Source organism: Platalea leucorodia (genome assembly GCF_965183815.1).
Source record: "Platalea leucorodia genome assembly, chromosome: 19".
NCBI classification, from domain to species: domain Eukaryota; kingdom Metazoa; phylum Chordata; class Aves; order Pelecaniformes; family Threskiornithidae; genus Platalea; species Platalea leucorodia.
Genome location: NC_138841.1, coordinates 4,061,961 through 4,074,682, shown reverse-complemented (window position 1 = coordinate 4,074,682; position 12,722 = coordinate 4,061,961). Strand labels below are relative to the sequence as shown.

Below are 12,722 nucleotides of genomic sequence, written 5' to 3'. Positions count from 1 at the left end.
TCTGAGCTATGTTGCCCCAAAAGGCAGAATTTTCCTCCAGTCCGGTGGAGGGATGTAATACTTCACAGGAGTGAAACCCAGCTCTAAATGAAAGAGATCAACAAAAATCTGCTGCTGAGGCCACCTCTTTAATTAAAGGTGGAAGAAAACTAATGAAAACCAGAGAAGATCTTCTGGTTCTTTCAACTGAAAATGTTCTTGGTGCAAGACTCATTTCATATTGAACATTTCTAAGACTGGAAACCCAGCTCAGTCCAGTCGTGGCTTTTCATGGCATACTATTGCATTGGGTGAACTGCAAGCTGCTTTCAGTGGAGCTCCCAGCTCTTTCTTGACAGCTGTAGTTAAACTGATGAGCACATGAGGCTTACACCTGGGGAATTATGGATTAGTCTTGTTTGTAAGGAAGCAAATATAAATTAGTGTGTTTATGCTACTTTTAAAATGCTTTTAATGAGGAATCATTTGCTATTCAAAATTTCAATCTATAATAATGCCATAACCCCGCTGAGCTGATTACCATGTGCCTTGTTTAACATCATTCTTCAAATGGGAGATGAGGGCAAGCCAGTTGTTTTAAATTCTTGTGTACGTACCGATGTCTGACTCTTTAGCGCAATGGGGCAAGACACCCCGCTTGACTGTGTGTTGTGTTTTTATTTTGTTCTGTATTTTAGATGGAACTGATCTGACTTCCAGCAGGTCTCAGGAGCAGCCTAACCGTCTTCTCCAGTAACAAGGCCTGGGGTCATCATGGCAGCAGGAGTAGCAGCATGGTTGCCCTTTGCCAGGGCAGCCGCCATAGGATGGATGCCAGTGGCCAACTGTCCCATGCCACTGGCTCCAACGGAGAAAAACAAGAGGCAGGATGAGCTGATCATTCTCAATGTGAGTGGCAGGCGTTTCCAGACCTGGAGGACTACACTGGAGAGATACCCGGACACTCTCCTGGGCAGCACCGAGAAGGAGTTCTTCTTCAACGAAGACACTAAGGAATACTTCTTTGACCGGGACCCTGAGGTCTTTAGGTGCATCTTAAATTTTTATAGAACTGGCAAGCTGCACTATCCCAGGTACGAGTGCATCTCTGCTTACGACGAAGAGCTTGCCTTCTATGGGATCCTCCCTGAAATCATTGGGGACTGCTGCTATGAAGAGTACAAAGACAGAAAGCGGGAAAATGCGGAGCGGCTGATGGATGACAATGACTCAGAAAACAACCAAGAAGGGTCCATGCCATCCCTGAGCTTCCGGCAGACCATGTGGCGAGCCTTCGAGAACCCCCACACCAGCACCTTAGCCTTAGTCTTTTACTATGTCACCGGTTTCTTTATTGCTGTCTCTGTGATCACTAATGTCGTGGAAACTGTCCCTTGTGGCACGGTGCCTGGAAACAAGGAGCTTCCATGTGGGGAAAGATATGCTGTGGCTTTCTTTTGCTTGGACACGGCTTGTGTGATGATTTTCACGGTTGAGTATCTGTTGAGACTCTTTGCGGCCCCAAGTCGCTACAGATTCATTAGAAGTGTGATGAGCATCATTGACGTGGTGGCCATCATGCCGTACTACATTGGCTTGGTGATGACCAACAATGAGGATGTCAGCGGAGCCTTTGTGACATTAAGGGTTTTTAGGGTTTTCAGGATTTTCAAGTTCTCTCGCCATTCCCAAGGCTTAAGAATCTTGGGCTACACTTTGAAGAGCTGTGCCTCCGAGCTTGGCTTTCTCCTCTTTTCCCTCACTATGGCAATCATCATCTTTGCAACTGTGATGTTTTATGCAGAGAAAGGGTCCTCGGCAAGCAAATTCACCAGTATTCCTGCTTCCTTTTGGTACACTATTGTAACCATGACAACACTGGGGTGAGTATTACTTTTTCTTATACTGAGCAGCAGGCAAGCGTGTACTAGGAGCTTGACTTCAGTTACTCCTAAGCATTTTCCTGAGTGCATGCATGAAAAGCGGCTGGAACTGTTAAGGGCTTGATTGTTCTTTGCCTTACAACTTCTGCAATTTATGCTTATGTGAAGTTGTATAAAACAGAAAAAGCACTTACACCCACTTGGCAAATGCTTGGCACAATGGTAAATGAGTGCAGGAGGAGCAAGGCTGTGGAGTAGCAGGTCCTGTTTCGCACTCCTTCTGCGGGAGAGAAAAGTTAACATGAGAGCAAGGGAGCTGGCAACTAGAGCTTATGGGTTTTGCAGACGTTCATTCGAGCCATAGATTTTGCACAAGGTTGCTGATGTGTATGTTGTCTCTCTTTGCGATGTCGGTCATTGTTTCTTCACTTGACATGCCAGGAATCATAGATTTGCTGAATTCAAATGGATATTGTGGGCCGCTATGCTCCTGAAAATACGTGGCGATCTCCAGGACATGATCTGTGTTTTACTTAACTGAGCAGGATACGGGCTTATTGTCTGTGTTTAGTTGTGAGTTTAAGAAATAATACAAGTATGCTGTAGCAGTTGCAGTAGAATTTCAAACATTCCCATGGACAGGTACAAAGATAATTATATCAAAGCAAAGGAAATGTAGCCTGGAGGGCACTTTTTCCCCTTATATTTCATTTCTGTCTTACAGATGTTTCTACTGAGATTATAGATTTGAGCTTCTGTTGCTCTGAACTAAAACCTTTGTAAGCAGAATGACCAAGCCCTCACCCTGCCGGGGTTACGTAAAAGAAAGCAGGCATCGCAGGCTGCTGCTTCGGGCAGTCGCGAAGTTCTGACCGAGTGCAATCTCTTAATTCCACACATCGGAGCAATACACTAAGTTTACAGTTAGTTTCAAAGAGTTTTCCCACTGGAGGGTTCACGCAGTTTAATATTCCGATGCAGACTATTCTCATTCTTGTAATATGGTGACCGCTTTTTCTCTAAACTGCTTTTGATTTTAAACACTTCTCTGTGCCTATTATACATGAACAGGCTCACAGTAGCACTTTTAAATTATTAAAATCATAATTCAGCTGTCAGAAAGGCGCAGAATCTGAGCATATGGCAACTGCAAGTCTGAATTTCTTCATTAAGTGAAAGTGTAGAACGTGTTTGTCATAGTCACCAAAAGATCTCTTTTTCCTCCTTTTTTAACATCTAAGCAAAGTTGCAAGTCTGTGTGGCAAAAGCTAAGGTCCTCACCCTGGAAAAAAGTCCGTGCTTGCTTAGAAATCAAAGCTGGGCTTTGGATCCCAGCACTCCCCCGCCCCGTGGTTCAGCTTTCCATATTCTGACTGGTCCATAGTGGTCGGTTCCCACCATCGTACCCGAGCAGCATCAAGGGACGCCTGTCCTGGGTGGCTTCTCCGTGCGTCCTCTCCACAAGGGGGAAACGCATGAAAATACAGTTCTGTTGTCTCGTTTCTGTCTAAGAATGATTGCACCTGTATTTCCATCTACACACGCTTACGCACATTCACATGTACGTTATTATATCTTTGTGGTAGGAAAGTTGGGGTCAAGGCAACGTCCAGTGTTGCCTGGGAAGAGCCCTTCTTCGTGAAATACAGGCAGAATGTGCTGTAGTGCAATTAAACCTCTGTTCCCGTCAGCGCAGCGACTTGGTGTCGTTCTCTTTCCCTTCCTTTCTGAACGCATGGATAGACAAACCAGAGTGCTCCTGAGGACTTTAAAGTGTTCTCAATCTGTTGTAATCACAGAAATTATAGATGAATGAGTGCCTTTAATGAGTTGACAAGAATTTTTGAAATGATACATTTAAACACGGCTTTGTAAGAGTTCATTGGAAAGGGACCTACAAAATGCTGTCAAAGCTTTAAAGCTTAAACTTCTGGTATTACTGATTTGGGATTTTTGTTGCAGGATTTTAATTAAAATAGGTGTCTCTAGCAAATAGTCTGTCAGCTAAGTTTAGTGTCATATCACAGACTTACAAGAAACTCAGAAACCTCGATAACAGCAGACCCCGCAGAGCCCCCGTGCTCTCTGACAACACCTCTCTGCCTCCGACCGCATTCAGCAGGTACCCAGCGCTCCCTTAGCCAAGCACCCAAAGTCAAACGCTCTCCGCTGGCTTGCCCAAAACCAGTGCTAGAAAGAGAAGTTGCTACTGTGATCCATAAAACCCGAATTCCTGCCAGGCCAGCTCCCCATAGCCCCAGCCGGACCCCCTCGGAGAGGCACTTTCCGGGCTCGCTGGAGGAGCTGGTCGGACGGTGGTGGGTCCCAGCTGCGCGGGTGCAGGGACAGCACTGGTGGAGCAAGGCGCCGGCAGAGCCAGCACCGGCCCTTGGCTCGTGCAACAGCTCTGACCCGCGGCTTGGCGTCGTGGCACGGAAATTCATGAACTCTAGAAACGAAACTTTTGGCGCCGGGTCATTTCCACCTTCCTGACTCCCGCCATGTGGGTGGGTGGTTAACATCCCCGGCCCTCTTCATTTTCCCATAAAACCCTTCCGTTTTGACAAATTGGCATTTTCATACAATATTTCATATACATCTCTCTTCAGAAGTCATTTCAATGTGCTTGGAAGGATCTTGTTACTAATGAGAGTACTGGCAATTCCTGTCGCAGAGACGTTGCCAGAAATGCAGCCAGAGTCTCTAACGTGCTTCTTAATACATCAGACTTTGCCTAGTTAGCGGCTGCCAGTTCACTGCTTGCATTTCAGCAACGCTCAGAGCTTGTATAAATATCTTAAATATTTTCTGCCATTTGCCTTTAAAAATTCAGCCCGCATTTAAAACAAGGAATTACAAAGCGCAATGGTTTTTAACTCAGATCTATACACATATGTATGTATTTTTGTTTTGAACACCAAACCATTTAAATCCAGATAAGTGAACATTTCCCTGACACTGGAATTCCACCATTGCTTGTGACTTTATAAAAGTGATTTGGAACATGCGGGATAACTTTTCCTGTGTTATTAAGACATTAAAAAATTAGCTCAATTTATGTAAAAGGGAAAGTTTACTTACAACAACCAAACAAGGCTAGCATTAGGAAACCATTAACTCTCCTACTGGACTGTACGTCAGCTGCTGTTATTCCAGATTCCTAACTATCTTTAGGATACAACTGAATTTCCAGGTTGACCCATAAATGAAAAGCACTAAAAATGCATTTCTTCTTGAAGGTGAAGCACTTCATAAAATAGAGCAAGTGCTGCTTTTGGTGGGGCTACTATGCAAATCACTTTTGCGAAATCCAGGACGACTTGCAAGCTCCTTAGGTAGTTAACAACCCAAGGAGACAGGTACAACAGCTCGTCTGGAACGGGAAACAAAGCAAAGGAATTAAATTATACTGACCCTGCATCTCTGATCCCTTTGCTGTGCTCATCAGCCCTGGTTTAACAGAGACTGTTTTTAATTTAGCATGATTTAAATTTTGCTCAGGAGGTTTTATAATGAAAGCATTATTCTTGGGTGCATCTTAAATCAATCTGAATTACCGAAACAACTATTCAAAATTAATTCAAAATCAGCTATCCAATTCATGCAGAAACATTTTTCTCAAGAGGCCAACAGCTACCCGTCTTCTCTCTTGCCCTTGTCTAAAACACCAATACAATAAATACCAGCTCTGCCAGCACCCTGCCTTTGTTCTGCAGGAGGTTTTGACCCCCGGGACCCTCCACCTCAGAAATGCAAGCGCTGCTGAAAGCGGCGGAGGAGCACGGTGCTGGTTCCCAGCATCAGCATTCATGTCCCTGCCTTGGTTTTTAGCTGACTTGATATGCAGTAGCCTTCAGTTTTACATCTATATAGAGACAGTTTAATTATCATAAATTTCGTTACCTTGCTACCAGCGTGTTGGCTTTATTTACTTTTAAATAGCATTGGGTTGTGGATGGGGCAGCCCCGCATTTCTCTGCCCGTCAGCATGCATCGCAAACACGCCTGCGGTACGAGACCTCTCTCACGCCACTAAACCCCACACCGTTTTGGCCCAGAGTGCATATTTTTCTAAGCTTTTTATAGCTATTTTCATTCCACCTGACAACGGCAGTATGTTTCAGACTCTCGGGCAGTGTCTGTGACCTGCAGCGTAGGCAGCAAATTGTAGTTGTGAAAATCTAAGTGCCACATCAGCCTGCACATCCCGGGGCACGGCGAGGCTCCCGCGGGCCCTGCGGAGCGTGGCGGCCGGGCTTCCCGCCGTCCGGGGGATGCCGGAGCCGAGCACCGGCACCTGGAGCAGGCGGTGTCAGCATCCCCATCCCCGCCACAGCTGGGAGCAGACCGGCAGCAGAGAAGGGTGAAAAACCTGCAGCGTATCCTGGGGGGAACCGGCACTGAGATCTTTGGGCCATTTGTGTCAAGAAACCAGCAGTACCGCGGACCAAGGAAGAGAGATCGTTGATGGATTTTGTTCTGGTTTGAGCTTAGGGATATGCTGTGTGGTTTTTCTGTTGCCTAACGAAGGCTGCGCTCCCATAGCTCACCGCCTTTGGGGTGGTCCCAGCAGAGTCTATCTTCTGTCTGTCTGTCTGTCTGTCTCCCTTACAATCTGCAAGAACATAATGGTTTCGAGATCACTGTCCCTCTTTCAGATTCAGCTGCACTGGTGAATGAGTTTAAAAGATACACATCAGTGCACTTGGACAACACAGTCCTATCTATATAATTAATTTAAGGAACCAGGTTAACACTAGGAAGTCAATAAAACAGACGTGCTGGCCTGGTTATGTCAACAGCCTGATCGGGAGCAAGATCTGAAATTTCTTACCGTTTTTACTAGCTGAGTGCTTAGAGAGCAGGGATTTGGGGGGTAGGGGTCTGTTTTGGGTTGTCTTGGCCCAAGGTGGTACCCTGTGGTTCTGCAAAATGTGGGTCAGAGAAAGCGCCAGAACCGACACCTGATCAACCCCTCCGGCAGAAACATCAGTCTTCGTTTCGCGTATTGCTTGGGCTTTCCTTCTTATTGGTATTCAATCATGGACAAGAAAGGGGATGAAATTTAAGTAGTGAAATAGCACGTGAAATACTTGCTGCCAAACTGTTGACAGCTGGACTAGCGTGAACTTATTGAATACTGACCACGTTTCTTGCAAATGCTGCCAGCTACCGTGCGAAGAGAGATCTCTTTGCAGTTATTTCTCCAATGCAAAGTACTGAAACCACTCAAGCTGATAGTAACCTTCATTCACCCTCCTTCGTGCAAGCTAAGAGGAGTTTGCAAAGTAAGGAAAATAATAAATCATCTCTGGAGCGCTGCCATTCCCGGCTTCTCCGGAAAGATTGCCGTTTGGCCCAGTAATCATATTGTGTGTGTCAGTACTTCAGTAACTGCCATTAAACTGAATCAGAAAAATTGCTTTAATAGAAACACTACTTTGCATATTTAACATCATCGATGGAAAGATGGATGAGATGTGGGATATTTCCTTTGTAAAGCAAGGCGCTAAAATTGCATCACTCTCACCATTTCCCACACAGTCAACAATTCTCATATCCACAGGCCAAAGAACTGCTTGAATTTAATATACAGAAAGTCCAATCAAACAATGAATTGATGGAGCTACACAAAGAAGCCATTTTCTTGAGCTTTCATTCTCTTGCCTCTAGCTTCATCTTATACGAAATGTGTATCAATCTTCTTCTCCTAATGGATTTACAGATATTGTGTGTGAAATGTCTTTGTATCAGAAACTACAGGTGGAACCTTTTCCCTTCACTATCTTGATGTAAATCTCAGGCAAGCATCTCATTTTGGAGCTATTTGTATTCACCAGAACCCCAGAAGTATTAAAATACCTTTATTCATTCTCAGAGCAAGTGGAATTCACTGGATTTTTCTCTCTCTCAAAAAAAAAATAATAATAATAAAAAAAAAAAATCTGTCCTTAGGCTTTTTGTGGCTTTGGATATTTGTAATGATCGCACGTATGTGCAAACGCACCATTTTTAGTGCGCAAGACAAAATAACTTTCCTTTAAGGTAAACTCATTGTGTGAGAAGTGAATTGTTTTGAATAAGGCCAAGTAACGGTACTGGCTAAAATTATAACGTGACTGCTAAATTTACCAACGGAAACCTTGGCAGAGATGCATCTATAGCAACTGATTTAAGACATTTTTCTAAGCTCCTCTTCCTTTTTTTGCCTCTCTCTTTCTAGCCTGCATCACAGTCAGTGCCTGAGAAATACAGATTAAAGATAACAGTGTATTTCCATTGGAGATGAAGGGAAGCGATTGGCTTGCTGACTGGATCTGAGCTATTTTTAGTCTCATAAAATGATAATTTCATAACAGCACTGACACAGTAAAAGTAATTAGTTTACAGAGATCAACTGAAAATAAGGGACAGAGTAGCCACTATCAGTCGGAAAGCAGGGAAAGGGGAAGTGCAGTTAAAGGCCCTGCAACAAATTAGCCCAAACTAATTACGTCTCTTAGCTGATTACAGCCCATCCAGTCCGAATCAGTTTTCGGAGTGAATTGCGGAGCAGAGGTGAGCGCAGAGGGAGTTTCTGAGCGCCCCGCGCCCCTGCAGCCCCCCGGCCGCAGCTCAGCCCTCCGCCCGGAGGGCTGCCACCAGCCACCCTCGCTCAGTACAGGTGACAGCGGCACGTCGCGGCACGTCGCGGCACGTCGCGGCCTTGCCCAGGCTTTCTTACCTGGCACGGTTTTAGCGTGGGGCACCTAAAATATGAAATGAAACTCCAGCCCCACTTTAATATTAGGAAACCAATATGAGACATTTTTATTGCAATTTCTTAAGGGATCGGTGCATCCTAGGCGGCTGAAGCCAGAATGTGGGAGTACCTGTGACCTGAAGGAGCCTATTTCCAGGCTGTAGAGGAGTGTCCCAGGCACTGCAGTGGGACCATCTCATTAAAAAAAAAAAGAAAAAAACTACAAAAAAGTGTAAGATAAACAGAGAAACCTCCTCAGCTTAGCGTCAACTAGCGTTCTTCCCTGCCACCCATCACACGTACAGCCGGACTCGAATCTCGGGCACCACGGCACTCTCGGTGAACATGAACACCGTAATTCAGTATGGTTTCAGCGGAAGCCATCTACTATTCGCATTTAATGCAGGCCGTGTCTTCCTACCCTTCATTCCAGTCCATGCAGAAGTACACAGGGACGGCGCTGCCAAAGCGCGTTATCAGAGGACATAGCAGGTTTATTTATTTTTAATGCAGCACAAGCCTCAGAAATGGCGATACCCAAATCTAGCAGCTACTTTTTGCACCACCCATGGAAGCACTCGGGCAATGTGCTTTTGCGCATGACCCTGGCAGTCAGAGGACCCACGGTTCGGCGCCGGCTGCCTCTCACGGCTCAGCGAAGGGTGCTGGCAGCCGCAGCGATATCCCGCGGTGAGCATCACGGCTCAGCAGAAGTTGAAGAAGAAAAGAGCTACAACTAGGTCATTTATCCATTGCCCTCCCACTCTCGCTGCTTTAACATCCAGCACGGAAATTTTTTTTCTGTCAAATTCCACCACATCCACGGTGAATTTATTAATATTTTCCTTCGGCGCAGACAGACTGCTGGATGTTTTTCCTGCGGCCCAGGAAGACAGGCAGGGTTCAGCCGAGCTCTGCCTTCTCCTGGACAGGCAGTGTCTACAGAAACAGATTGTGCCTATTTAACTATTTACCACTGCTACATTAGAGCACATTCAAGGGCTGTAATTCACCTCTTGAAGTTACAACTAAGTGTGGAAGAGTTATTTTAAAATCAATATCTAACAGAATGCCATTGTTCCAACATTAAAACCTGCTGGGAAATTACTAGGAGGCATGTGGCAAGTCAAATCACTGCCTGCCAGAGGAAGAAACAATTCATTATTCCTTTAAAAGGTGTGAGTCTTTACGGGCTTTTCGTTCTGGTTTGCAGCCTCAGAAATGACGCTGGAGCATCTGGCTCTTTCTTTCCCTCATTCTTTCGTGATTTCGCTCTTTTGTTCTGGCTCTGCGCTGTGGACTTTTCCTTACTTTCTGCACGGGGCCGTGAGGGGGTTGGGTCTGGGGACGAGGGCTGCGATGGCGTGGTCAGGGCTGTCGCTCCCCCTGATGGAGGGTGGCCCTTTGCATATGAATTCTCTCTCACCTATAAAGGCATCTGCAACAACAACAAAACCAAAATGGGCAGCCACTCAAAGTCATTTCCCGAGCAGGCTCTTCACCGCTCGGGTTCAGGAGAGCCGTTGAGCAGATCGCCTGGGGAAGCCTACTGCTTTAATCTTGGCCTGCCATCTGCGGCAAAATTAAAACACAGATCAGCTTTAGCTTTTTGCCTTCAGGACTTTGCGAAATTTGGCTGACGTACATCCCCAGAAAGCCCTTGAGAAGGATTGTTTGCCTCTGAAGAGAGTAGTCCTGTGCAACCATGAAACCTAAGCTTAAACAGAGATGCAGAGGTCTCAGTGCAACTGTGCTGTGGAGTCTCCTAACAACAAGGTCAAATAATTCAAGTAATAAGTCTTGCACGTACCGAGGGAAGCAGCTGCTGTTATTGAACGTGCACCACGTACGGGTTTGCTGAACGCTCGCGCGTTCAGAAATAACGCCCCGGCACCCACAGACCTCGCCCGGCCTTGCAGCAGGCGGGAGCGAAAGCTGCTGGGTTCGCTTTTAACAGCTCCCGTTAATCAGACAACACATCCTCAACATCGTGAAGTACCCTTGGCTTTTTATTACGGGTAATTATTTTTCACGTACTTATTGCTTTTTTCTCTCTGTACACGTGACTTCCCTTTGCCATCTAAAAGACACAAACCGCTGCTGGTTTTCTCATCTCGCCTGTAGACAGAGGGTTTCACATCAGACGTGAAAACAGCAGATAATAAAATCTCGAGTCACTTTGAGCCTTTACTATTTAAATGCACAGCCTTGAGATAACAAGATTTCACCCCACAACCAGACAGCCCCTTTATTTCTTCTCTGTATTAAATAAAAATGACTATTATTTAATTCTGCTTATTTTCTCACCCAGTTGCCCCAATCCTCACTTCCACGTCTGTATGCTCTACGTGCACTTTTGCAGTGTAATTTGGAGGCAACACATCATCAACAGTACACACTTTTTTCTATATTTGTATGACCTGGAGCAGAAGGGAGTCATCCTCCTTCAATATTAATTACAGTCACTATGGTAAGAACAAAAATAGCACTTTATTTTTCAGTTGAAAAGGATAATGCAAGCCAGTTATTCTTGCAACGTAATGCATGGCAGGAGTAAGCTATCTTCAAAAGGAAAGCTAAAATGAGAGAAAGCTGCTCCGAGCTGCTTTCTCCTAGAGTACATCTGCATCAGTGTCTTAGTTTGGATCAGGGACGCTCTTTGAAAGCAAACTCAATTGCCCTGTCCGTACTGCAGCTTGGCTCACAGTGCAGAGAGGTTTCAGAGTATGCAAACTGCTTTCCTTCTGGATAAAATACAACTGGAAAATGCACTCCAGGAACGCACCTAATGCGCTCTTACTGCTAATGGGCATTCAGTCCATGGAGCAGACTAAGACTAGTCTAAAATTAATCCTCTCCGAGATGTGTACAGTAGGGATGCTTGGTCCTCTGCACCAGCTCAGCTCCTGTTGAGCGGCACTACCTGCTAATGCAGATATAAACTTATTCTTTCCCTGCAATTGATTTCACAACTCATTCTCAATTACAATCCTGTTTTAGTGGAGGTTTACATAGTTTTGTGGTCTCTTGTCATCAGTATTAAACTGAGAAAAGCTCCAATTGCTTCTTTCTGCCTCTTCAGAGGGAAGATAGGAGTAGGCTGTTGTCGATTTAACAGACTCTGACACCTCCGTTACTCCACTGCATGAGAGCCTTTTTCTAGTAATCAGTGTCTGAAATGAGTAGAAACAGGACTTAAATTTACCACTTTGAACATGAATCAATGAAGCATTATTGCCAACACACATCCTTCACTGTCACACATTTCAGTTGTGCTGTTGGTTCAGGAAGATTTAAAACCCTGTCTCCCACCCAGCTTTGCACCTGTGAGATATCCTTTTTATCAAGCTCACTCTCTGATCTCTGCATAATTAACCAAAATATGAAATCCCGAGCTTCTGCCGTGCATGTGTGTGCTTTAAAACTTCCTGCAAGACCACTAGATTGTGTACAGATGGGCAATCACGGTCAGCTCACAGGAGGTAATCACAACTTTTACTTGGTGCCTCTTTCGTTTTCCTGCCTACTTACATCTGCCTAACCGTCTGTTCATCAATCCAGGGAGCATCCATCATGTAACAGGATGAGTCCTACTGAGTCAGACGCTCTGCTTCAGTTCATGAAATGAGTTGGCATGATATTCTAGCCTTGGCACGCTAGATGCAAAAGACTTCAGCCCTTTTAGATATTTTTCTGCTACAGAAGAATAGCAGGCCAGATTAAATAATAGAAACAGTCATTCAGCAAGCCAGCTGTTGAATGAAAATAGGCAAAACAGATGAAATTAGGTAAAAGTCATCTCTCTTGCTAAGGGTCAAACCAAGTAGTAAGCTGGGCTGAAGAGATACAAGATTTTGGGCTGCAGAGGGCTGAGCAGGATGAATTCCACCACTAATGAGCTTAGTGAATAAGCTCATTACCTAACGAGCTCTATTGAACAAGCTTGATTTCCAGCCTAGGGAAAGCCTTCTGAATAGATAAAACATAGGTAAACAGCTCCATCAGTTTACACACAGAAGACATATGTGTAGCTCAAGAGGAAAGTCACGGTCATTGTCAGATTCCTTCCTGAAGGCGTAGATGTCAGGATGGATCAGAAAAGCAACAAATGCTAGAGG

General features: G+C 45.1%; 1 protein-coding gene across 2 annotated transcripts in view; it reads left to right on the top strand.

The window, feature by feature from the left end:
* Positions 1-753: 753 nt before the first annotated feature.
* Positions 754-12,722, top strand: part of KCND3 (potassium voltage-gated channel subfamily D member 3) — a gene marked incomplete at both ends in the record, with an annotated part of 121,227 nt that continues 109,258 nt past the window's right edge. For both annotated transcript variants that reach the window (XM_082330186.1, XM_082330185.1), the window contains one exon: positions 754-1,862. In XM_082330186.1, coding sequence (XP_082186312.1) covers positions 754-1,862 — 1,109 coding nt within the window. The remainder of the gene's footprint in view (positions 1,863-12,722) is intronic.